This window comes from Rhineura floridana, chromosome 1 (genome assembly GCF_030035675.1).
Source record: "Rhineura floridana isolate rRhiFlo1 chromosome 1, rRhiFlo1.hap2, whole genome shotgun sequence".
Classification (NCBI taxonomy): Eukaryota; Metazoa; Chordata; class Lepidosauria; order Squamata; family Rhineuridae; genus Rhineura; species Rhineura floridana.
Genome location: NC_084480.1, coordinates 217,506,681 through 217,533,597, shown reverse-complemented (window position 1 = coordinate 217,533,597; position 26,917 = coordinate 217,506,681). Strand labels below are relative to the sequence as shown.

General features: G+C 41.7%; 1 protein-coding gene across 2 annotated transcripts; it reads right to left on the bottom strand.

Annotated features, from left to right (window-relative positions):
- Positions 1–610: 610 nt before the first annotated feature.
- On the bottom strand, positions 611–19,082 carry ID4 (inhibitor of DNA binding 4). 2 transcript variants are annotated; one of them, XM_061593125.1, is made up of 5 exons: positions 18,616–19,082; positions 6,933–7,018; positions 4,977–6,178; positions 3,222–3,280; positions 611–2,080 (listed from the first exon to the last, which is right to left on the bottom strand). In XM_061593125.1, the coding sequence occupies exons 3-4, from the start codon at positions 5,403–5,405 to the stop codon at positions 3,236–3,238; spliced, it is 474 nt and encodes a 157-aa protein (XP_061449109.1). In that variant the 5' UTR covers positions 5,406–6,178; positions 6,933–7,018; positions 18,616–19,082; the 3' UTR covers positions 611–2,080; positions 3,222–3,235. The 2 variants fall into 2 exon arrangements, with proteins under 2 accessions (XP_061449109.1, XP_061449116.1); XM_061593132.1 differs by having other exon boundaries at positions 18,886–19,082.
- Between the last annotated feature and the right edge of the window lie 7,835 nt (positions 19,083–26,917).

The window sequence follows — 26,917 nt, the reverse complement described above, 5'->3', positions numbered from 1 at the left end:
TGTCTAAGCTCTTACTATTGGTTTTACACGGATGAGAGCACCATTCATTTAACAGACTTACAGTAGTTGCAATAATAATTTATAATATACAATGCCCCATATCTGCAATTGCAACCTGGTGTTTTGGCTAATTTAAATTACAAATACCAAGCATTCTAATTTTAAAAAATTGTGGTCTTGTCAACATTTTACCACACTTGTCAATAGCTGACTTTAGTATGCTAATTTCTTTATAAATATTAAACACAATAAAAAGATCCCCTAGGCAAAAGTACTTTGACACTTTTTTATAATCTGAAACAAATTAGCCCACTTAAAAAAAAAATCAAGCAGACCATGTACACACTGTTGGCTAACTATTTACAAAGCACCCAATTAAATCCTACTTAATTCACCCTCCCTGTGAAAATTCTATCTCACCGGTGTGTAGAATACTGATGATCACACAAAATGTGTACCTTTCTCAGAGTCTGGACAGAAGATAGAACTTGACTATACAAACTGTTGCTAGAAGATTAACCATTGAGCACCATGTTTAAGAAAAGTGAAGCAGATATACAGAGTTCTGAAAGTACTGAAGAAATAAACGAAACAGAGCACAAGGCACGTCAATCTAGTTTAATGTTTACATGTAGAAGTTACACATAACAGAGACTAAATAGGATTTTCAGATGTAACAGAGCTGTAATGAAATGAATGCTGCTGTATATTAGAAAAATAATCTTGATACAGTCATCTGATTTTCTTTCTTTTTTTGGTCTAAGTAAGTTCTTTGAAATTGATTTACCCCAGTAATTAGACTGAAATGTTCCCTGTTGTCCCACCCTACCCTCCAAGTTTCAGTATCAATAGTCTTTGGATGAAAGAAACAGCAGCTGCACATTTGTTGATAGTTTGCCCTTTGGTTATAAGCAGAAAATGTTTTTTCACTGTTTTTTCCAAAGTAACATGCCACAGGGCTAAAAATTCTAGGGTAGCATCCCTCTTGGTGTTACAAAAGTTTTCCATGTTTTGTGATTTTTTTTAGGCAACAAATGATTTTATAAATTCTCATTATACCTCAGCATTGTACCCACATTGAAAAAAGTAGTAATCTCAGTTCATAACAAACAAAATTCTTACATCTCAATGCTGTTTTGCATACACTGTAATATAAATCCCCCTGTGCCTAACAGACAAAAATGTAGTTTCAAAACTGTATGATACAAACATCTTTTTAATCCGGATTAAAGAAAAACACATCTGTATGGACTCAGAACAAGTTTATTTGTGGTTAGACATCTCATGCATTCATGCAGGACCAACTCTACCTACAGCGGTAGCTTCTGAATCTAAAGGGGGAGGAAGGGAACAGAGACATCCCTCGACATCCAACATATTTTCATTATCAGCACTTCTGCATTTGAGCCAGAAACAGTGTTCCTAAAGAAATATTCCCACAGATTTAAAAAAAAAACATACACAGCTTTATAATATTTACAAAAAAATATTTAATTAAAAATATTTTATAATTACAGTAGGTCTATTAAAGCATATACTTTTCTCACTTACACTTATAGAACCTCTCTCTATATACATAGTATGAAATGTCACTCATTTTTATCTATACAATATGTAACATTCCTGCAGGGAGAAGAAAGTCCCTGGGGAAACAATAAAATCATCTATTTTAAACAATAGATGTCAAAACAAAAGTTATCTACAATGCCTCTGGTAGATTAGTAAAGCTTCAGATTTCAGCTGCTCAGCGCGTTAAAGTTAAACTTCTAAACTCTGATTTGCCCTTGATCTTCTATCAACAGAAGAGCCATACTTATGCTGAAGATTTAAATCCCCTCCCTCCCAGACAAGTGTACAATTCACATCTGATCTAAAACAAAAGAGTTAAGAGACGTGTGTAAAATGCTATGAACGTGCAAAGTCGTGAAAAATACTCTTTCTCTTTTTCTAAGGAAGTATGGAAAGAATTCTGGAGTAGTTGATTTTTTTTCCTTTTGCCCAGTGGCTGACATTTTTCCCCCTCCCTCTCTAATGTGTCTTTCTTTCTGCTTCTCTGGCTCAGGATCTGCCTGCTGCACACCTGTGGAAGAGGAATGAATAGAGGGGGGGTGTGAACCATTCTGCTCCAGACTTACTGGCGCCACCAACAAAACAGAAGACATGCTTGATCAACAACCCAAAACAAACCAGGTCAAACAACAACCGCAGCTCCCAGGCTAGGCCAAGCAGAGGAATACACAGCTGCAAGCCCAAGCTAGAAGCTCTACCGAGAGTGGAAGAGAAAGAAAGGAGTTGCCCTCCTAGTTGTTCCTCCATCTCTATTATTACGGGGCACAGGGGCAAGAAAATGCTGCACCCCATCCTAGGCGTGTTTACTTAGAAGAAAGTTGCATGGAGTTACATGAGACTTTCTTCCAAGTACATGGGTGGAGAGCACAGCCTCAATGTCAAAGAAGACTCCTTTTGAGACAAACCACAGCATTTCCATAAAATATTATCCACTGCTTTTATAGAAAGGAACATAACTCCTAAGGAATATGCAAAGAAGATGGCCTAATCTGTAATCCAGTTAAAAGCGCGAATAGTTAGATAAAATGCAACACTCCTTTTCCTTTGAGCAATATGAAAACGTGCATTCTTTTTCCTGGTATGTTGTCTATTGTACACAGTCTGGAATATACATTTGATTTTATTTAACCCTCCATGTTTATTTAATATATATATATATATATATAAATTTATACACACTGACCTGTCTCCTTATGTAAATGTGTACAATTGAACAGAAAATACTATTCAAAGTATACATGTCAGCCTGAGTCACAAAATTATCAAGCTAGACCACTGAAAACCTGAACCAATGGGATTAACATTCGTTTAAATCAAAGTAGTCTGCTGAATTAGCTGGAGGATTGCAGTCTAGCATCCTAATTGTTAATACATTTTACACATACTCATGTGCTAATGATTTCAATCATAATTTCTAGTAAGCGTGCCTAAGATTGGAGTGCCTAATTATTGCGAGAAAAGGATTGCAACCTGATCCTAACTATATTTACTCAGAAGTAAGGCCCACTGAGTTCCATGGGACTTAGTTCCACATAAGTGTACTTAGGGTTGCAGCCTTGGATGAAACAGGTTCTGCCCCAGAGGCAGACACAGACAGCAAAGACAACACATTATCAATGCTATCATGACAAATCTCAACAAATGATACTCACCTTGAAAGTGCAGTTCAGCGGCACAGAATACTGTCCCCTGTCTTATTAAGAGCACCAGCCTGCACAGTAACAAGAGAACAGCAGTGTGACATTAGAGTTAGTGCAAATAACAGGCTTAGCAATAAACAACCTTCCTTGTCTAGGCAGCTGCAGCTTCTCTAGTAGACAGAGAAGCCCCATAAGAGAGGAAACCAGGACAGCCTCACAAAGGGGCAAAGAAAGCTGCCAGGATTTGTCAACCCCAGAGCGCTCTTCTCTACAGATCCCCTCCTGGACTAGCAGTTAGCGACAGGTTGCAAGCTGCCAAGTGTGACATCCTCTTGCTTTGCAGACCCACAGGGACACCAACTGCAGCTGAGGGTCATGTGTTTTCCCAGTGTAACACAACCAAGCAAGAACACCCAGCACACAATCCAGAAATTCCAGAGAGCTGTGACTTTGTTAACTAAAAAACTGGCACGGTTCTTTCTTTGAGTTGATTTTCACTGCTGGGGATGGCAGATCACGGAAAGCGAATGATGATACTTCAGTCTCACATACCTTAGAGTCATTCATTGAAAGAATGACTATAGATCCCCTTCTAGAGTGCTTATATTCCTCTTAACAATCTTGTCCCAAACAAACCAACCCCAATCCACCTCTAGTCATTAACATTACAACTACTGGATGTGGTGGGTATTTCACTTCAATTCTGAAGATGTGCAGGACCTAGTTCAGTATTGTGATACAGATGTATGCCCAGATATACCCTTGCATCCACAATGGCTACAACCAAAGACCTTCCTTGCTAGGTGGGAGAAACAAACCCCAGTGAAATAAATGGAAATGGGTTCCATATAGTGCATATACAAGCAGCATGTAAGGGACCTGTGCCTGTAAACATGCACTGGTTGGATACAGTTTGTTGCACACCAGTTATAACAGAAAGTCTATGTAATGCATATGTATAGTTACTGAATGGCAGTACCTGTCCACATATAGTCTGTGCATGTGTACAAACAGGTGTATATGTGCAATTGCATCTTGCTCCATTGAGTGTGTGTAGCTATGCATCTATATTCACACCCACGCAAAAACATACACAACCCAACTTCATGTGCAATTTGCAATCCACAAGCCTATTAACCCATATTGTTTGGATTTAAGGAGCTTCACTCCCACAGAGGCAGGTGGGGGACCAGAAAAAATATTCCAATATCATTTTGCATGCAGTTAGCTACCACCATATGCCAGGTACTGTACAAAACACAGAAAGGGAAAGAGTCTGATCGGTTCACATGCTCCCTAAATCAAATGTGACCAATTTTTTTTTAAAAAAAGAGGAGGGTATGAGGAAGGTGCAGTTAATCAGTAGGTGATCCAAGATACCAACATTCCGGATTCATTGTCTTGTGGATCGCTGCGTAGAGACCCAATCCTGCTTGGAACCGTCAACCTGCTCCAATCAATTAACAGGGCACGCGAATGGATTCTCCATATGAGGCACTCCGGGCTTAAGGTGGATCGTAACCTCGGGGCTCTGCTTTGCCCCAACGATCCAGGGTTTTCACAACGCGGGGATGCGGAGAAGAGGAGAGGGCAGGGGAGGGCCACGATCATTCTTTCATCCTGCTCTCAGGTGGAACGTCGTCCCGCCTGTGAACGGACCGACTGAGTTGAGGGGCGCGGGTGCGCTCATCCCTCCTGCCCTCCCCGCCTCTCCTCTCCCCTCCCCGGATGTCAGCGCCTGGCTGTGCCCTTCCTCGCGGCTCTTACCGGGTCGGTGTTGAGCGCCGTGAGCGGGGTCCTGGGAGGCCCTGCAGGGTAGCTGGCCGGGTGCAGGGGAGGCGGCTGTTGCTGCTGCCGGAGGAGAGCCGGGTGCGTCTCCAGGGCCAGCTGCAGGTCGAGGATGTAGTCGATGACATGTTGCAGGATCTCCACTTTGCTGACCCGCTTGTTGGGCGGGATGGTGGGCACCAGCTTCCTGAGTCGGCTGTAACAGTCATTCATATCACACTGAAGACACAGCGCCGCCGGCTCCTCGTCCGGCGACGGGCTCGCCTTGTAGCAGCCGTGCTCGGCCAAGCAACGCAGAGCCAGATCGCCGCCACCTCCGCCGCCGCCGCCGCCGCCACCTCCTCCGCAACAGCAGCCGCCAGCCAGTGCCTTCCTGCTGGGGTGCCGCACGGGACTGACCGCTTTCATGGTACAAAAGAAAGGCAGGCAGGCAAAGCCCTCGGGCACCAGAGCCAAACAGCTCCCACCCGCAGTGCAACAAGACAAGAGGCGACGCAGCGGCGGGCAAATCAAAGCAATGGAGAGTCTGTCTAAGGTTGCACACAATCTCAGGGTTTGCAAAAGGCGCGGGGGGAGGACAGGCGCAGAAAATTAAGAATCGTGTAAAAAAAATGAAATGAATAAATTCCAGCCGCCACCTACCCAAGCAATATAGCTGGCTGATCACTTCTCCTCTCCCTAGCTGCCACTCCAGTCCCAACCCGCCTCTGCTCAGCCCAGTTTGCAACGCCGCCGTATATATATAGCACGGGGTACAGGCTGGGCGGGGCGCGCGCTGCCCGGGCCCAAGGAAAAGAAAAAAAGAGAGAAAAGAGCGAAGGGGTGGGTGAGATACAAGAGTAAGGGAGGGGTAATGTGTATGTAAAAAAGTGAGGCACGAGTATTGAGTGCCGCGCTTTAGCCAATCAGAAGCGGCAGCTTTCTCCACGGAACGTCGCCCTGGCCAATGGCAACCGGCTCCATTCTGTCAAACGCTGTGTAGGGTCTCGGGAAAGGTTGAACCCGAGGGAGAAGAGAGAGGAAGGGAGGGGAAAGAAGTTCCTTGTGAAGAACTAAGGGAATGCGAATGGAATTCACTCACGCCCGCCTGTGGCTGCCTGGATCTTGCTCTCTCCAGCGGCTCGCAGAGCCCTCGCAACAGCCTGCGTAGTGACAGCCGCTACTCTTCCCGCGATCTAGCCCTGAGGCCGAGAAGAAGCAATGGCCGATTGTTATCACTTTCCCCCCCTTTCCGCTCAACATTTATTCTTCAGGCTGCTTAATTATCACTTCACCAGCTACACCAGTTAGTCCCTGAAGGAGACGGTGGGAGATAGCAGTTTCTCATTCAATACATTTTCATATCTCTAGGATCTTCTCTCCCCCCCCCCCGGTCATTTTAGTAGATAATAATCAGCTCCAAACTTGAGTGCAGATAGGGGGGAACTTGTAGGAGGGCTTCTCTTAAGAAAAGCAATTGCCTTGCAACATTAAATTAGAGCACATCACTATTAAAAATTCATGGCGATAGGGTATTTAAAATTCCTCCATGCCATATAATATTAATCCATTTAATGTAAAATTCATACCTGTAACTTAATTTGCCTCATTAGTGCCCCAGATCACGTATTAGTTCAATGTACCATGTTTTAAATATGATGCTGAAAATGCCCGGATTTCTATACTTTGAGACAGCACATTATAATTAACATGCACATACCTTGCTGAAGTGGACTGCAGCCTTTTAATTTAATAATGCCTTGCACCGACTTTCCCTGAAGCCCTCTTACAAGATTCCAAATTAAAACCATTAAATTACTGAACAATGAGCTAAAATGTATCTGTTAGAAAAGCACCATCCTATATTTCTTAACTGCCATGCAATGATTTTGTAGTCAAGGAATCATGTAATTCTATAGGATTAGTGAATTGCATGAATAAATGTATTGGACGTACTTGAGCACCTCCACTGATTTTGATGTCAAAGGAGCTACTTATCAGCCAGTGGGTTCAAGACTGCGTAGTCCTTGTTCATTGGCAGCCTGTGAATCAAATACAATGAGAATGAATTTATTTTACATTGTAATCATATATGCCCATTTCATTCCACTTCCTCTTGATTTTGGAATATCCAGAACACTAGAATATAGAACTGAGACTCATTTCTAAATATGTGTGTGGGCTGGGACCATCAAGGGGCAAGCTTTTCCGCCTGCCCCAACCCACCCCTCTGCCTGGACCCTTAGAAGGAGGAGCTATGACTGTGACACATTGCTGCAGGGATGAGACTGTGCTGGGACCATCAAGGAGAAACTTTTCCACCTGCCTTGTCTCCTCGCCCCTGCTCTTTCCGACATCTTTCTGGGGATTGCCCTTTGCCAGGAAGATGAATGTATTTGGCTTTTAGTTTTTTAAAAAAAGTTAAGATTTTGTTTTACAATTTTGTAAACTGTATTGTTCTTTTCTTGTATTTTGTATTTGTGCATATTCCTTGTGAGCCACCTTGGTGGCCTTTTTGGCAATAAAACAACAGAGGGCACACAATCGCATACAAACACACATTTATGACAACACAAAATGTCTATTTTACTCCTGTGCCATTAAAAATATATTTGACATAATAGTTTAAGCAAGTTTTTATAATGTTTGAAAGAGCATTTCTTCTTTTATACACATCGAAAAGCCCCAGTAACATCACTATGTGGAATTCTAGTCCAAACTAAATCAGAAACCTGTTAAGCCAAAGTTCTTTTAGAATTTTAGTTAGCAGGATTATGGCTGCAATACCCAATTCAGGAGTATGGCCATTAAACTCAGTGGAACTGCCTTTAAAGTCAACATACATTGGATTAGGTTGCCCAGTTGTATTCCGAGTAAACATGCTCACAATCTGGGTCCTACTCAGCTTAATAAGACTATCTTATCCCTTATATACCCAGTTGATCACTGCACTCTGCAGGTGAGGGCCTCCTGCACATACCAACTTATCAAGAGGTCTGTTCTGCACAACACAGGAAACGGACCTTTAGCGGGCCGGCACCTATCCTGTGGAATTCCCTCCCCTTAAATATTAGACATGCGCCATCTCTGTTACCTTTTCGGCGCCTATTGAAGACCTTCCTCTTTCAACAAGCCTTTTAAGTTGAGACCTTATTCCAGTCTGCTTCTGTGCTGGAATTGCTTTTTAATATGCTTTTAAACCTTTTTTAAAAAACAATATTTTTTAACCTTTTTAAAAAAATATCTTCAAAGCTTTTAAAAAATGTTTTAAAAGTCATTTTGTTTTAATGTATTTTAATGTCTGTTTTTATGATGTTTTAAAATGTTTTTAGTGCTTTTGTTTGCCGCCCTTGTTTTCTACTGGGAGGAAGGGCGGGCTATAAATCAAATAATAAATAAATAAAATAAATAATACTCTGATCCCAAATGCACTTGCTTAACTCAAATTTTACTTGGAAGTAAGTCTAGACTTCAATAGAACATGCTTAAAGTAGTACTAAAACTGTGGTTCCAATGAATTGAAAAGTGATTCATGATGTCACAGGTGTATATTAGTTATATAGTTTTAACAATTGACACTTCAATGGAAGCATAATTTATTTTGGAATATTTACCACTATTACAGCTAGATAAGATTCTAATAAATGTTCTTGTGATAACTTTTCTCTTGCTGAGGATCCTGACGATGTGAAGGCTTCCTCCTCCCACATTAAACTAACACGATCCCTAGATTGAGTAGGTGAAGTAAAATCTCCCTGTTCCATCTTAATTAAAATCTGTGTGAAACTAGATACACTAATTGTTTTGGTTGTATAGAATTGGTTCTTAGAGCTAATCTGATTTCACTTTAGGAAACTGGTGGGAAAACCCAGTATGGATCCCATTCTCCTGGTGCCAATCTGGTCTGAACAGATGGGCACATAAACCATTCCTGAACCATTCTTGAGTCTTCATCAGCAAGCTTGCGGCAGTAAGGAGTCTGAGCTTATGTGACCTGCGATAGACTCTTCTAAATTGTATGGCTTTTTTCTTGTAATCAGAGGATCTAGAATTCTGCATTTAAAATATGTCATTCAGGTTAGAATAATTTGCATGAATATGTTTAAGTTGGATGGTTTATTTTGAGTGCATTGGCTTGCTAGATTTGCTGTATTGGCTTTCCACCTCTTTTTTTTTTTTGCTAATGGATGAAGAGATTCGTGAAATACTGAGCAAGCGAGAGCCTAGGAAACTGGCTGGAAAACACAGGGATCTGTGCAGAGTATAGAAGTCATTTTTCCTGACCGTTCATCTATTTAAAAGATTTTTATTCCATCTTATCTCAGAATTCTAACTGGCTTACAATGTTATGAAATAATATGCAATAATAAAAGTGTATAGTACACTATATTAGAGTAAAATAAAAGCATGCTAATGGATTCAAGACAGAAGTAGCAACAGCATGAAAATCCCCTGAAAAGCCTACTAAAGCAATTAAGTTTTGCAGGCCTTTTTTTTCCTAAAGAGAAAGGGTGAGTGTTATTTATGGACTGTAGCTCAGTGGTAGAAGAAGTGCTTGCCTGCAGGAGGTCCCAGGCTCAATCCCTAGTATCTCTAGTAGGACTAGGAAAGACTCCTATCTGAAGCCCTTGAGAGCCACTGGCAGTCAGAGTAGACAATATTGCACTAGATGGACCCTTGGTCTAAATCAGTATAAGGCAACTCCCTCTGTTCCTATGACCCCCATATGTTACTACATTTATATCCTTTCCTCCAAGGAACTCAAAGAGGCATATGTGGTTCTCTCCTCACCGTTGTATCATCACAACAACCCTGTGGGATAGGTAGGCTGGCCTAAGGTTACCCTGAGAGCTTCATGGCTGAGTGGTGATTTGAACCCTGGTATTCCTGGTCCTAGTCCACCACTCTAACCATTACACTATACTGGACCATTAGGAAGTTGTCTTCTTCAGCCTCACCTGGAGATGCCTCAGATGTTCTACCATCAAGTTACTGCCCTTCCCATCATGTTTCAGCACCCTGCATAGGGTCAGTCCTACCATCAGAGTGAGGCTGCTGCTTCAGGCTGTTGATTTTGAGTATCATGAAAGGGTAGTCAGCCTTGGGTACTATGCACCTTGTTTTGGGAGGAGGAGGGGTGCTCTTTGCTGTTCTGCCTTAGGTAGCAAAATGTCTTGGGCCAGCCCTGCCCCTACACATAAAAAAACTCATACACATGGGATTAACTAGGATTCTAGCATCATTAGATCCCCCCCTTTTATCTAGGGGGCTTTTGAGGTGATCATGTAATTTCCTCACCATTCTGAATTGGTACACTCTTAGGAAGGCTAATCACATGATTCTTCCAAACCATAATCTACCATTTAAGTTATATGATGTCTGTCTGGTGCAGATTATTTTTATATGTCCTCTCTTACTTATTGCTTTTAACTTAAATTCCCAACTTATTCTTGGCTTTGCCTCCTGTGTTTCAACTTATTTAGTATTTATAAGAGGATTTCCATGGCTGTTAAGTTTCCTTAAGTGCATTTGGTGAGTAACTTTATCAAATTCTTTTTGAAAATCAAGATATACTTAAATATGTTGGCTCAACCCTCTTAATTACTTACTTATTCATTTATTTAAATCCCGCCCTTTCTCCCAGTAGGAGCCCAGGGCGGCAAACAAAAACACTATATAAAACACCATAAAAACAGACATTAACATATATTAACACAAAACACCTTGAAAAACATCTTTTTAAAAAAGCTTTAAAAACATCTTAAAAAGCAATTCCAACACAGACTTGGATAAGGTCTCTATTTAAAAGGCTTGTTGAAAGAGGAAGGTCTTCAGTAGGCACCAGAAAGATAACAGAGATGGCACTGGTCTAATATTTAAGGGAAGGGAATTCCAGAGGATAGGTGCCACTACACTAAAGGTCCACTTCCTATGTTGTGTGGAACAGGCCTCCTGATAAGAGGGTATCTCCGGTATCTCCAAAAGGCCCTCACCTGAAGAGAGTAGTGATCAACTGGATAGATAAGGGGGTAAGATGATTTTTCAGGTAGCCTGGCTTCAAGCTGTATAGGGCTTTATACACCAAAACCAGAAACTTGAACTTAGCCCAGTATCTAATGGGCAGCTAGTGCAATTCTTTCAGCAGCAGGCTGACATGTTAGCGATACCCTGCTCCTGTAACCTGTTGCGCCGCTGCATCTTGCACCAGCTGCTGCTTCCAGACCAATCTCAATGGCAGCCCCACATACAGCGCATTAAAGTAGTCTATCCTGGAGGTTACCAGTGCATGGAAACAGTGGTCAGGCTATCCCAGTCCAGAAATGGCTGCAGCTGTCTTCAGTGAAGCTGGTAAAAGGCACTCCTAGCCACTGAGGTTACCTGGGACTCTAGCCACAGAGATGGATCCAGGAGCACCCCCAGACTACGAATCTGTTCTTTCAGAGGGAGTACGACCCCATCCAAAGTAGGCAACTGACCAATCATCCGAACTCAGGAACCACCAACCCACAGCACCTCCATCTTGCTAGGATTCAGACTCAGTTTACTGGCTGTCATCCAGCCCACTGCCGAGTCCAGGCACCGGTCCAGGGTTTGCACGGCCTCTCCCGATTCAGATGTACTGCTGACACCTTGCCCCAAATCTCCTGATGACCACTCTCAAGAGCTTCATATACATGTTAAACCACATGGGGGACAAGATGGTACCCTGCGGCACCCCTCAGCACAACTGCTAGGGGGCTGAAAGACAATTGCCCAATGCTATTCTATGAAAACAGCTGTGGAGATCGGATCAGAACCACTATAAAACAGTGCCACTAACACCTGTCTCACTAAGTTGGCCCAGAAGGATAACAGGGTAGCTCTCCCCATCCTTCTCCCGATAAATGCCATCCATTAGGGCACCCCCATCTACATGCTTATTGACACTCCCAATATTTTTAATTTGTTGGTGCTGCTGACATTCTATAGCAGAAGTTGTGTGGACTGCTACAACTTATTTAATATTTTTAACAAGAAGCATTGCTCCAAAGTAAGTTTGATTTGAAAATGGTGTCCAAATGTATTTCTTGCTCATTACAGAAGACAATAATAATAATAATATTTAATTTGTTTGTCGCCTATCTGGCAAATGGCCACTCTAGGCGACGTACATTAAAATGAGATAAAATACAACAATAACAATGCAGTCATATTAATAACAGTAAATAAAAATGTAGGACAGTCATCAATACATATAAAAACAATTATATTAACAGCATACGATGACAAGATCAAGGAGATTTACCCTTCCCAAGGACCTCAAATGAATAAAGTTGATTAATTTGTTACTTGTTGGCATTCACTCTGTTAGTATTTGTGCACTGTAGTTCACAAGCGTCCTGAATAGGTTTTGGCATCCAAGGTAAAATGATAAAAAGCTATCACACTCTGTTTGCTGGATTCTGGAGGGTTTAGGCCTGGTGGCCTCTTAACAGGGACAGTAAGTACGAGTGAGAAGAATGAGTAATGACAAGACTCTTTCACATCCCAATTGATATATAGTAGAAGGGTACATATATAAAAGAGGAAATGGTGGGACATCCCAGCTTTCTCATTCAGGGTGGAAGGACCATTTCCGCTTTGCCTTTTTCAAACAGGCTACTTTGATTCCTACTGCTGACTCACATTCACATGCATTAAAAACCATTAGTTCCTTCTCTGGATTTTGACATAGGGGGTGGAATTTCTGACATATCCCTGGAGAATACAGCTATCACTAAGGGTCTGTCCTGGGAGTGCAACAGAAAGAAGATCCAACACAGTTAAATAAATGTACTTAGTGCAAGGGCCTGGAAGAGTCGAGAGTTTAGCTGGCTATGGCAGTGGCCTTCTTATGCTTTTAGTTTGGGTTAGAGCCATGCGCAGATGGCTTCTTGAAATGATCTGCTCTATTGGTGGACAAAGAAACTTGATTTCTCCACCGGGAGTTTAAATTCTCAACAGTTTCTCAGGATGGGTCTCACCATTAGCAGGGGCAGTAGCCCAGTTTCTTTTTTCCTAGTGGTTGTTGCTGCTGCTTCTGCAAGCAGCAGTAGCTACTGTGTTGGCAGCCTAGTCACCTTTGGCAACCTGCACAATGCCCCAGGCTAGCATCATTTAGGGACACTGTGGGGAGAAAATGGCAGCTGCAACAAAATACGCTGGAGAATATTCACAGAAAATTATGTAAAGTGCCCTTTTTCTAATGGTGCAAGGAAAACAAAAATCTCAGAAATTTCTCAGAAAAATGTCTTCCGAGAAGTTTTGACTCAACCCTAGTTTGGGTTGCAGCTACATGTTGTCTGGCTACATATTCACCTTGCTGTTCCCCAATCTGGAACCATTTGTAGAATCTCCATGGGCTGTTTAAGAGTATTTGGCATTTTCTGAATCAGCAGACTCTCTATATCTCATCATGTTTTTGGTGACACCAGTGAGTATGGATCTCTTCCCACTGATGGAATGAGGATCCAAAACCATTGTTTAAAGACTGTTATATAACATGAGGAAATAAGATTTCATCCATGTAGGCAATCTCATATTGGGATTCATAATGGCTATGAAGTCCATAAGTTATGCTTTACTACTGTTATATACATATTGGTTACATCAACCTTCCTAACCTGGTGTCCTCCAGATGTTTTGGACTCCAGCTCCCATCAGCTGCAGCCATCATGGCTGATGGTCAGAAATGGTGGGAATTGTAGTTCAAAACATCTGGAGGGCCTCAGTTTGGGTAAGGCCGGCCTACATGCATGACAAATGGGATAGACACTGGACACACAAATCGTATGATCTAACTGGGTGAGAAGCTGTTTGGATGAAAGGGCCTTACTATATGGTATAGGCAAATCCCATCTTTTCCAGACAGTTTTGTTGGCAAGGCTAAGATAGCCAAAATCATGTTTGAAACCCCCTTGCACTAATAAGCCCCCACAAGGTTAAAGAAGTCCATGAGATTTATGTACTTGGCAGGAACCATGGTGCCAATATGAGAAAGGAATGGACCCTAAGTCAACCTGCATCTTTTAAGGATCGTGACCTAAGTGTCTTCTTTCACAAGAATGGCTGTCCAGCTGCACTGGCAATGTACCCTTTCACGTTTAATGTTTTACAAAGATAAGTCATATCTCATTTCATTCTTATAATCTACAGTTTCACCATCTCCCAGCATTGTAACAAATATGGTCCCTAAAACTCCCCTCCCGCACTGACAGAAAAGACATTTACTTCAGCTGAGGCCTCAGGTTGCTACAACATCATCACCAACTGAAACGTAACCTGACGCTATAGAAACACAGCACACAATGGGTAAGCTCTTGAGACATCATTTATTTCCAATTGTTATTGATGGCCTTTCATACTTTGCTCGTGGGTCTACTTTACCTTGTCACTTATGAGCTACGAGGTTATCAATAACGCATGGAAATAAATGTCTTATTGATAGCCCCCTGTATATCCAATGCTTTCTTTTTCTCACATTCACACACACATATAAAAATATACCTGGTTATATATAATGCAAACCAAAGAGAATGAATGAAAGTGTTTGATGTTACAAATCCTCTTATCTTTGAATATTGAGGCTTTTAAGACTCAAGGGTTTTTTCTTCTTCTCTCCCTTCCCTTCTTCTAAAGGCATTTCACAAAGATCTGTCCCTAATTTATTTATTAAGGTAAGCCGGCAGAACAAGGTAAAATTACCAGACTGGCCTATCAGTGCCTTTATATACACACAAGTGCATTCATAATTAATGGAATGGTCTATAGTGTTGTGTCTAGAATAAACTTAAGGTCAGATCTCTGGGAGACCAAATCAAGCTATTATGCCTGATGAGAAATGAATACATGCAGGAACTAAAAAGTGCTGAGCTGAAAGGGAATGGTACTGAATGTACAAGAGGCATTTTGAACAATTCATTCCTAAGTGAAAGTGCTTTTTCCTTAGTTTTCCTTCATTGCCTTGATCTGACTAAAACTGTTGTCGGGGCAGGTTAATGATTGACCTTTGCGAGAACCACATACCAATCTTTGTTCCCTAGCAGTCAGGAGCTTGCAGAGGCTAGAAATCTTTGATGGAGAGAACAGGATTAAACTATTGTAAGAAGTCCACTGCAGGTGACGATCAATGGGGAGAGAGGAAAGAGTTTCTCAGGACATTTCCATTCTGCCAGGTATGTGTCATCACATTAGATCTCTGCCAGGTGCATTAAAAACATAGGTGGAAGAGATGTAACTTGCTCATTTTTCTTATATCAGATTCTTGAAAAACATGCCATATTAAAAGATCATGAAACTACAAAAAAATTAAAAAGGACACAGAAATTCAGAATTAGAAAACACTATATAACTGCAGTTTGACCCTTCTGAGAAATTAATCTAAACACTAAAGCTAACATAAATTGATTATTTGTTATTTAATAGTGAAAAACATGAAGAGAAATTGAAATACTGAGTGTTGCTTCTACAAAATCTTAGTCAGTGCAGTTTTCAGTAAACAAAAATCTGGAGGAGCAGCACAGCCTGGTGTTTACAATTCTTTTAGCACCACTTAATATTAGGAATTGCTCAATACATTGCATAATACATCAAGCCATAGTTAAAAGACATTTAACATGTCCTTTTAAGTACTGCACAAGAAAACACAGAGAAAAATAATCTGGAGGATCATCTTAAACACATTGCAAGACTCAAAAGGTGTGCCTGGATCATTTACAAGTCAATAATGCTGTCATAATTGAATGCTCCCCACTTCTCTTTTAACTGGGAACAGCTTCCATTAAAATCTTGAGTAAAGGATTGATTGATTGATTGACCAACAGGTTCAATGAATGTTTCCAGTCCCAGAAGTGATCTTCCCTGTTGTAAACCACTTAATTAAACAGTTTAAGTACTATGGTACTTTGATGCTAGTAATTATATTTTGAGTCTATTTAAAGCAATATTAAGCTTACATATATATGACCTATCTTTCCCTTCCTTCAGCAACCTACTAACGTAATGGTGAATTGATTTGCTAAACATAGCCATCATGGTTAAAGAAAAAATTAAACTAACATTAATTTCAAATTGCTTTGTGTATTTTGAAGAACTGGGATCTTTAAATATCTAATCTATGTTTAATTTTTAAACAAAGTCATATAAAAATATAAATAAAATAAAATAAATTGCCTGATCTTCCCATTTCTATAGCAGTTTGATTCTTCATCTCCCCCCCCATTGTTTTGGAGCTGTAAAAATGAGTTATTTTCAATTTAAAGTTTTAACTCTTTAACAATTATTTTTAATTTTAAAGAGTTTAAATTCTTTGAATATTAAAAATATTCTGTTGAAAACTATTAATCTCCATAGTGAAATATTCTTTTTTCCCCTTCAAGTTAAACTTGAAAGGTCTCTGTTTTACTATAAAACTTTGAAAAGGAATACATTTATTACATCCCCTCAACAATTATAAATTTTATGCAAACTACTTTAGAACCTTTTAGCTGAATAGGCTCTTGCCTAAGAAATCTTCAGCCACAGTCAACCACTTATATCTCTTATGAGCCCTTCCGAATTGGGGGGGGGGAAAGCACAATCCAGACAAATTAAGAAAATTTAAGCACTTTTACGTTTCATTGACTTCAGTGAAAGAATTATACTCATGCTTAAGTTTCTTCCATCAATGGGATAAAGTGCCTAATTTGGCTGGATTGTGGCCAGTGTAATTTAGTATGAGTGCTTGAATAACAGTAAATAATGATACTGCTAGTCCCAATCCATAAACCATATCCAGTCCATTTAATGCACAAAAAAGATAAACTTGCTGAGGGGAAGGCAGGTCACCACTTAAAAATAATTGGAGATGTGTGTTGGGAGAGATCTAAACCTGTATACAGCACTGCTGCAGGGAAAAATGATAGCCATGGTGATGATTCTCACATTTTGGTTATTAACGAGCTTTATGGACATTTCTGGTACAGTATCTAAATAAGTATAAATAATAAATAAATAGCAAATCAACTTAAACTTTAAATTATTCCAAAATTCCATGGGCATCATGGCTACTCCTTTCCTCCGCAGCAATGGGGTATAGGCTGAGCACCCTCTCAGCACCTATCTCCAGTTATTTTTAAATTGTGACCTCCCTCACCTACCGCAAGTTCATTGTGTATGTTGCTCATTACCAACAAAGCCATGGCAGAGGGACTGTACAGTACACAATGCCAGCCAATCTGCTAGCTGGAGAAATGATGAGGAGAACATTATCCAAGTGGCAAAATGCTGCTGTTTAAATAAAGCCGTACGTTTAACTTGCAGCAAGTGAGGCATCTCACAGTTGCTGCCGACCAGTGAAGCTGCACCCATTAGCATTCTTAAGGGTAAAATCTTACCCTGGTATTCAGTCATTCATTTATTGACACAGGCAGGTCATTGTATTAACTACTTCAGATGGCATTTGCCTCTGAGCAATGTTTGCATTGCACAAACAAAGTCTTACAAGAATATGATCCATGTGCAAAGGATCTAAAGGTGTGTTCCTATATTTTTTTTAAAGAACAAGAGAGAGACGGTACACTGATAGATGTGAGAGGACTGATGTGTGACAGGGGGAAGGCAGTAATCAAGCGTCAGATGACCAAAGCATGCAACCAGAACTTAATCTATCAGAGACAAATAGATGGATTTTTGCATGTCAACCTGTTCTGGCTAGGTTCCACGAAAATATTTTATTTTAGAATCTCTCCTGTGCCCAAACTAGTCATTTCTATATTTACACCAGCTCTATTCAGTTACAAATATGCTGTATTGTATTAGGCTACAAGCAGAGGCAGTAAGAAATCAGGATGCCAATTGCCTGCTGCTTAGGAAACCTCTCAGGCAGCTGATACCTGACTGTCCTTTTAAATGATGAAAACACGACTAATGATTCCAAACTGAAAAGATGACATAATTTGACATTATTAACGTAACTGTAACAAAAGGCTTGTACAGGTAGCATTTGGAGCTGGAGACCCTGTTGTCTCATTTTAGTGGTGGTGGGGTAGGGAAGGCCCCACTACTTACATTAGTGGCAATCTAGGGCAGTGGGTCCTGTTACAATTCCATTTTCCCACTTGCTTTCCCATTCCTGTTTTCATATTTCAGTGAAGAGCCCACCAATCAGCTTCTCAGTATCAGTTAGGCTACACATATGCCTTCCAACACAAAGGACACTTCCAGACTGTCTCTATTTTCAAGTGGGATTCAATCACACACGGTACCAGCAAATTCAGGTTGCACAACTGAAATCGAGTTGGCACTCTTGCACAATTAACCAACTCCCCCCAAGACTTTTTGCAATAAGGAAAGTGACAGGAAAATGTCCTAGAAAATGTGGGAGAAGTGCTTGACACAAGGTTGTGTATAACCTCCCTACAAACAATAAACAGATCTCCTAACCTCCCGGCAACTTTCTGCAAACAAATCAGGATGAATGCTCAATAAACATGTCATCTGCTAGAGAAACTTAAAACCTATCACCATTTACTCTAGAAGAGGCCTTTGGCCGAGAACTGCACGACAGGCTTAAATGCAAGCATTTGTTTTCCTCAACGTTGCTTTTCCGTAGTGAGAAAAGGTGCACGTGTTGATAGTCTACCTGTCACAGAGTTGTCAAAAAGCCACAAGAGCACTGATATGGCAACCGAGGAAGGTACACTGCCTTCTTGGCTCCATCCGTAGCAATTCCTTGATCTTCCTGTGCAAGCAACGTGGGATCTCAGCCTCTAAACAGATGCGAACTTCAGGCAGAAGAGCTTTGAGAGCCAAGGAAAAATAACCTGGATGTTTTTCCTCTGAAGGCTTTATGCCTTGCATAACATAGGGCCCATTTGGTGCTTTGTGGTGAGACAGATTCCATGTTTTTCACCTGGCTGTTATTGCAGTAGGGGAATGGCGATGCGGACGTCGTTCCAGCGCTTTATCTGCAGAGAAGCGTCCCTCCCGCCCACCGAACGCGAGGCTAGGGAAAATGTTGCAGGAAGAAAACCGCGCCAGCTTCCTCGCCTCTAGTTGGCCAGGCTCGCGCCCAGCGCGCGCCACTTGCTTGGGCTTCCGGCCCCGTCTCAGCTGATTCATTGGCTCTAGCCGCTCTAGACGGGCCGGCGCCTGGCTCGCGACATCACCCATTCACACTTGGGCCCAGCTGGCGCCGCCTGGGCGGTCACCGTGGCAACGGGGACGCCGAGCTTAGCGCAACGATCTCCAGCTGTACGAGAGTCAGGCAAGCGGAATGCTTCAGTGGCGCGTGCGCGGGAGAACTTCCTTCAGCTCCTGCTTGTGGCTAGGTAGAGACCGAGCGTAATTTCCTACCCAGTTCGGGTGGACTTTGGTTGATTTCCTCTTGTTCTGTGGAGAGGGACTGTGTAACTGGGCAGTGTGTGGGGAAACTGCTGCGTTCTTCCCAAGGCAAGCCTGGTTCTTGGTGACGTTGAAGTGATAGGCATTGTTTCAACAACCAGGCAGATGCGCTTAATGACGTGTCATTTAATTAATTAATTTGTAAATGTAAAGAGAAGGATATGAATGGGCTCCGAGCCCAGTAACTTCAGCATCTGAACTCAACAGGCATCTGATGAAGTGGACCCTAGGTCTGGGAAACTTCTGTCACAATAAATTTGTTTGTCTTTATGGTTTCACAAGACTCTTTTGGGAGTCGGGAGCATCCACCTTTAATTAGAACTCTTCAAGCCAAAGGTGTCTTCCTTGACTGGAAAAATGTGTGTAAGCAAAATTAACAAGAGGAGATGATGACGACGACGTATGTTTCTGGAGAATATGCTGAGTTCTAAAACTAAGTTTGTTTATTTATATAGTAGGGCCCCGCTTTTCGGCGTTCCACTAATACGGTGGCTTTCAATTGGAGTAAGGCCTCACTCATACTGTGCTTGTTCTGCTTTTACAGTGTTTTTCAGGCGTTGGGCGCCATTCTATTGAATGAGTTCCGCTTTTCAGCAGGTTTCGCTTTTAGGTGGAGGTCTGGAACGTAACCTGATGTATAAGTGGGGCCCTACTGTAAATGTATTTATGCAACACCATCTCATGTAAACTATCAAGGTGATCTACAACAATATATAAAAACAAAACATAAAATACCATAAAACAGTACAAACTAATCATTAAAATGACTGGCTAATCTTAAAGTGAATAGGCCTGGCGGCATAAAAAGATCTTCAGGAGCTACCTGAAAGTCAAAAATGAGGATGCTTGCCAAATCTCTGTTGCAGGAGTGTTCCACAGCATGGGGATACTTGCAACTAAGTGTGCTCTGATAGTACCCCAATATGTTCTATGTGAGGCAGACCATCTACTGCCTAATAGTACAATGAGCCTTGGCCAAAATAACAACCACAGTAGCCAGTGCAGATGCTGGCTGTAAATGTAAAGTGCTTTTGTGAGGACCTACCATCATCAGATAGTGCACAGCAGTTTCTGCACCAGCAGCGAAAGCTTTCAAATTGCCCCATGTGGGGTGTGTTAGGGACAGAAGTCCAGCTTTCCAGTTCTGAAGGCATGATTGATGGTCATGAGGAACAAGTCTGAAAGACAAGGTGACAACTTTCTTACTGGCTTGAGTTGCTAAATGTATTTCTCTCCCCACTGCACTCAAGTGCCATGAATAAACAAGGAAGTCAAGTCCATTCAAGTGGAGAGTCCAACAGGATCTGAACCAGAGCTTGGAAGTAACTAGTTACAAGTAATGAATTACTTGTAATTCATTACTTTGTTCAGTAATGAGTGGGTAATTCCTTTACATTTTGATTGTAATAGAACTAGGAGTAATTTTACTACTTTTGTGGAGTAATTGTAACGTTTCCAGAATTACTTTTGGGCATTACTTGGGGGGGGAGAGCAGGGGAAGTCTTCTGCTCCTCTGATTTGTGGATGAAAATCATGTGCCTCAAACTGGGCTTCTGTGCAGTGTCGCTCTTTCCTCATGCTCTGTGGATGGGCAGGAGACGACGAGGGAGGAGGCGGAGAATGAGATGGGGTGGAGTGGAGAAAACAATTATTTTAAAAAATGGATAGTGGTGGTGAAGAATGGAGTGGAGGGGGAAAGGATCTGGAGGTCAAGAACATGTATAAAGGAGGAGAAGGAGGCAGCAGCAGAATGGAGATAAAGAACTGTGGAGATGAAAGATGACAACGTGTGTGTGTGTGAATTCTGTGTTTGCACTTGGCCCACAAAGTGGCCTCCACCACCCTCTCTGGCTACTGTGCTGCATTTGCAGTATTTTAACTTTTTTGCATCTCAAGGGAAAATGTTTGCTTGAGTGAGTGTCCCTTAGTTGGTGGCAGGGCAGGGTCCAGGAGGTGGTTAAGTGAGAGAGATTATGCTGTGTGTCTGAGGGTGGGGTTGCACTTGGTTTGGTGTGCAAAGATCTGAGTAGTGGCCTCAGCCTCCTTCCCCTCCACCCTTTCCAGCGGAGAGACCACTATTGCTATCTTATGAATAAAAAGAATTATTCTACTACCTCTGTATGTGTGTGTTTATTTTTAATGTTGTTTTAGGCTACTTAGATGTGCAGCAGCCAAGGCCAGCACCTTGTAGCCGTTTTTTTAAAAAGTAACTGAAATGTAATTGTAGTAATTACTTTGGAGGAAAAGCAATTAGTTACTTTCAGAGCAATTGTAATTGTAACGGTAATGACTACTTTTTTGGGCCATGTAACTGTAACTTATTACTTTTAAAAAGTAATCTTCCAAGCTCTGATCTGAACCATATTAATGTTGGGGAATTTTATTTTGTCCCCTCTCTAAACTGTAGTAGACGCTTATAAAACAATGACTGGTGTGTAAACAGTAAATAAGGAAAATATCAGGTAAAAAAGAAGCGCTTCATAACAATTAGGTTGTATCCAAAGTAGCACTAAGTCAGGGTCCCATCAGTGCAGTGATTACCACTAGCACAATGGGACTTCCTTCCCCCTCTTTCCCCTATGCACTCCTAAACCTGTTCTAGGGATTCCCCCAACCCTCCAGAGCAGATTTGGGGAGAGTGTGGAGCGTGCATGGGGGAGGAAAGGACAGAAAGCCCTGTTGTGCTACTGGCAATCCTTGCACTGATGGGGTGCATTAGTAGAATACCACCCATTGTAATTAAGCTGTTTGAAATCATGACTGCAGAATGTTGTGATGGCTGCTAACTAGTTTGCTAATTTCAGTTAATGCATTACAAGTCACGTACAAGTAGTTGTTTTGACTGTAATAAGAGTATTTAGAGTGTTAGTATGTTATAGATCACCTTTTTGTTCTCTGCTTAGATTTTGGACTGGATCTTATGTTTTATCTTCTGTGTTGTTAACAACCTTGACAGACAAAAGGAAAATCTCAAGGTTTGGGGACAGCGACAGTATGCATCTGATTGCTAGATGCTGTGGATTAACGGGGATGTTTAATTGCTATTTCCTTCTACTGCTAGATAACCAAAGCCTGCCTTAGGAGGGAATATTTTTAGTTCAAAAGGTAACATTAGCATCAAATATGCAATATCTTTCTTCTGGAGAAAAGAAGAAGACCCTTCTGGATCAGGACTTGGGCCCATCTAGTCCAGCATCCTGTTCTCACAGTGGCCAAAGCAGTTGCAAGCAGGATCTGTGTGCAAAGAGCACTCTCCCCTCCTGCAGTCTCCAGTATTTAGAAGCATACTGCCTCCAACTATGGAGGCAGAGGATAGCCATCATGGCTAGTAGCCATGGATAGTCTTATCCTCTATGAATTTATCTAATCCTCTTTTAAAGCCATCCAAGTAGCCATCACTGCCTCTTGTGGGAGCGAATTCCACAGTTTAACTATGTGGTTTCAAAAAATCCATACATTCTTGGATATTTCATTAGGCTGTGTCTCAGGCAATGATCCTTTAATGCTTGCTTTTTCTAGTATCCATTTCCAATGTGTAATCTGATTGTCTTCTTTTGCTACGATTTTTAATTAGCTTCTTTTTGATGTTGTTTTTGTCCTCTTGTCTAGAAAAATCTCTTCAAACAACTTTGATTTTAAAAATGAAGCATGACATGATCCCTTCTCTGTGGATGGCTCTTTTTGTTCACCATAGCAATGTTTTCTCTCCTTTCTCTCCTTAGAGGCCATTCTGTGCAACCTTAAATAGGAGAAGCTATGTGAACTTCAATTTATTTCTGAAATTGGAAGCCCAAATTCCCAGACAATGGTGTAGGATTTTTACTGAAAGATGGCAGGTTTAAAAAACACACACAACTTATCTGTAATTCCCCTCCTTCCCTTGATTTGTTGCATCATTTCAACTAAATGGTATTGTCTTTAATTCAAAGTGTCATCTCATTTTGTTCATCAATGCCATTTTTTATCCACCAACCTTTTTCCCTGGTAATTATGAACATGTTTTGAATATCAATTCCTATGTCCTGTTTATGGCTTTCAACGTCAAGAGCTAAATATAGAACTACATTTTTAATCTTTAGCTGTCTGTGGGAAACATGCTACAGCCAAGAACTTTTCAAACAGGTTTTTGAAACTTTCTTTTATTCTTCTCTTATCTGGTTTGGCTTATTATTAAACTATTTACTCTGCATGCATTTTTATGATACAAGAGAAGGAGAAAAAATGGACAGCTTCAGACACAATAAAGCAAAAAGGGGACATGATTTGTGTGGGGGACATAATAGAAGTGTACAAAATTATGCATGATGTGGAGAAAGTGGATACAGAAAAGTCCCCCCCCTTATAACACTAAAGGTCGGGGACATCCAATTAAGCTGAACGTTGGAAGATTCAGGACAGGTAAAAAGAAAGTACTTCAAACAATGGTGGGCACATAGTTATGGAATTTGCCTTCACAAGAAATAGTAATGACTACCAACATGGGTGGCTTTAAAAGAGGATTACACAAATTCATGGAGGATAAGGCTGTCAGTGGCTACTAGCCACAATGGCTACATTTGCCTCCTCTGTTTAGAGGCGGTATGCCTCTAATACAATTTACTTGGAATCACAAATTTAGATATGTGTATTTGGTTTTTTTTACTGATTTTATCTGTTTCATTGATGATTGTGTATACTTTTTAGCAGTGTTGTGGATTTTAGCTGTTTTATTATATATTTATATAGTTTTATTTTACAAAAAATATAAAAAAGAAAAATGTTATTTTATTATGTTCGCTGCCTAGAGAGGTTTGTGATTAAGCTGTCTGCAAATCTGGCTAAATAAAATAAAATGAGGAGAATGCTGTTGTACTCAGGGTCTGCTTGTGAGCATCTGGTTGGCTACTGTGAGAACAGAATGATGGACTATTTGGGTGTTTGGCCAATCTAGCAGGACTCTTCTCATGTTCTTAATTGTAAATCAAGCAGTCACAACACAGTGTATATCTAGTATATCAGTAACATAGTAACTAAACCCTTCCAAATGCCTGTGCAAACTTCACCTACTGCTGGAAAGACATTAACGACTGTGCAAGATGTACCTCAACTTGGGGTAGAACCACCAAGTGGGCACCTCCTAAAGATCTTCAGGTGTTTGGGCCCCAAGTCATTTAGGACTTAATAAGTAGTATTAAAACCTTGAATTTGGCTAGGAAGCATATTGGCATTGTGTTTCTGTGAAGAACTTCAGGGTCACAAAAATGTGGTTTTGTCAGTACAGCAACAGGAAGGAGAGATGTCATCTTATTAGGGAAAGAATATTCCTGTGCCCCTGAAGAAGGTTTTTGCTGAAACATGTTGGGCATTTAACTATTTTATTAAGCTTTTTTTCCCAGTACCTTTTTTGGAGGTGGTACCAATTTAATGGAATGCTGGGAACTTGGAATGTTGCGGCAGGAGTTGCTATGCAACTGTTGCCTAAGGAGAGAATGATGGACAGTGGGGAAGGGACAGTTGAAAAAGGATAGTTGGGGCAAGCTACAGGAGAGGGGGCTGCACTGGACAGAATGGCAGTAAGGAGCAGGCGAATTGGGAGACCTGCATTGGAGAAGTCAAGACACTGATCGGCAGCTGCTTAGAAATAAATAAATAAATAAATAAATAAATTTAATTTTTGTGTCGCCTATCTGGCCGAAACCACTCTAGGCGACGTACAACATTAAAGTTCAAATACAATATAAATACATAATAAAATACAGTGCAGTCAACAATAATCATTTTAAAAGCAGCAGTACATAACAGTTTAGGGCCATCAATAGACAGTTTTAAAACAATATAAAGAAATCAGCCCACCCCGGGGATCCCAAAGGCCTGTCCAAAGAGCCATGTTTTCAAGGCTCGGCGAAATGTATCTAGGGAAGGGGCATGGCGAAGATCGAACGGGAGGGAGTTCCAGAGAGTGGGGGCCGCCACTGAGAATGCCCTCTCTCTAGTCCTCACCAACCTAGCTGTTTTCGTTGGTGGGACGGAGAGAAGGCCCTGTGTGGCTGATCTGGTTGGGCGGCTTAGTTGGTGGTACTGGAGGTGCTCCTTCAGGTAAACTGGGCCGAGACCGTATAGGGATTTAAAGGTTAAGACCAACACCTTGAATTGGGCCCGGAAAACAACTGGAAGCCAATGTAGATGAATTAACACCGGCGTGATGTGATCACGGCGGCGGCTTTTTGTAAGCAGGCGTGCCACCGCATTCTGCAGCAGTTGTAGTTTCTGGACTGTTTTCAAGGGTAACCCCACGTAGAGCACATTGCAGTAGTCTAATCGAGAGGTGACCAGGGCATGTACCACCAGTGGGAGCTGATGAATAGGGAGGTAGGGTTGCAACCTCCGTATGAGGTGTAGTTGATACCAAGCTGCCTGGCTCACTGCCGAAATCTGAGCCTCCATGGACAGCTTGGAATCAAGAACAACCCTGAGGCTGCGGACCTGATCCCTCAGGGGTAATCTTACCCCATTAAGATTCAGGTCAGCAACACCCAACTTTCCCCTGTCACCCACAAGTAGCACCTCGGTCTTATCAGGATTGAGCTTCAGCCTGTTTCTTCCCATCCACCCACTCACGGATTCCAGGCACTTGGACAAGGTCTCTGCAGCCAACTCCGGTGAAGATTTAAAGGAGAGATAGAGCTGCGTGTCATCAGCATATTGGTGACATCGCAGCCCAAAACTCCTGATGATAGCTCCCAGCGGTTTTACATAGATGTTAAATAGCATGGGAGAGAGGATAGAACCCTGTGGCACTCCACAAGTGAGGGGCCAAGGGTCTGAAACCTCATCCCCCAATGCTACCTGTTGATGTCTGTCAGAGAGAAAGGAACGGAACCACTGTAAAACAGAAAAGACTGCAAGTTGACAGTAACTGAGAACAATCCCTTGAATATGCGTACTGTGTTATCCTGAGGAATGCTGACAGGGGACATTGGGTTGTGGGTTCTGTTGTTTCTTCCAATTGTCTACTAGAATCCCTCAATTATCCATGAAAAAAATGAAACGGACTGCCTTCAAGTCAATTCCGACTTATGGCAACTCTGTGAATTGGGTTTTCATGGTAAGTGGTATTCAGAGTGGGTTTACCATTGCCTTCCTCTGAGAGTGAGAGACAGTGACTGGCCCAAGGTCACCCATTGAGCTTTGTGGCTGTGTGGGGATTCAAACCCTGGTCTCCCAGGTCGTAGTCCAACACCTTAACCACTACACCACACTGGCTGTCCTCAATTATCCATAAAATCCTTAAAATCTTCTGCATCTGTATTTTTTCTGGCATCACGAACAGGATCTGAGTGAGGCTGGTTAGGGATCCAGCATACTTGGAAGCGGGGGTGGCATAAAATGCCCCAAGGCAGAATTACATGGCGTTTCCCATGCCACCTCATGCTGGAGCTCCCTTGTTTCCTTCATATTCAGGACAAGGTGGCACTTTGGAAGATTTCCAAGAGAAAATGGACAGGGTGCTGACATTCTTCAAATACCAGAAACACATAAAGTCGACATTGTCCTGGGGCAGC

What these genes read in the sequence shown, in the direction of transcription:
- ID4 (XM_061593125.1), bottom strand. Translation starts at nt 5,405, where the DNA reads ATGAAAGCGGTCAGTCCCGTGCGGCACCCCAGCAGGAAGGCACTGGCT. An exon ending in CGGCGCTCAACACCGACCCG is followed by an intron (nt 3,281 to 4,976) that starts GTAAGAGCCGCG and finishes GTTACTGTGCAG; the next exon opens with GCTGGTGCTCTTAATAAGAC.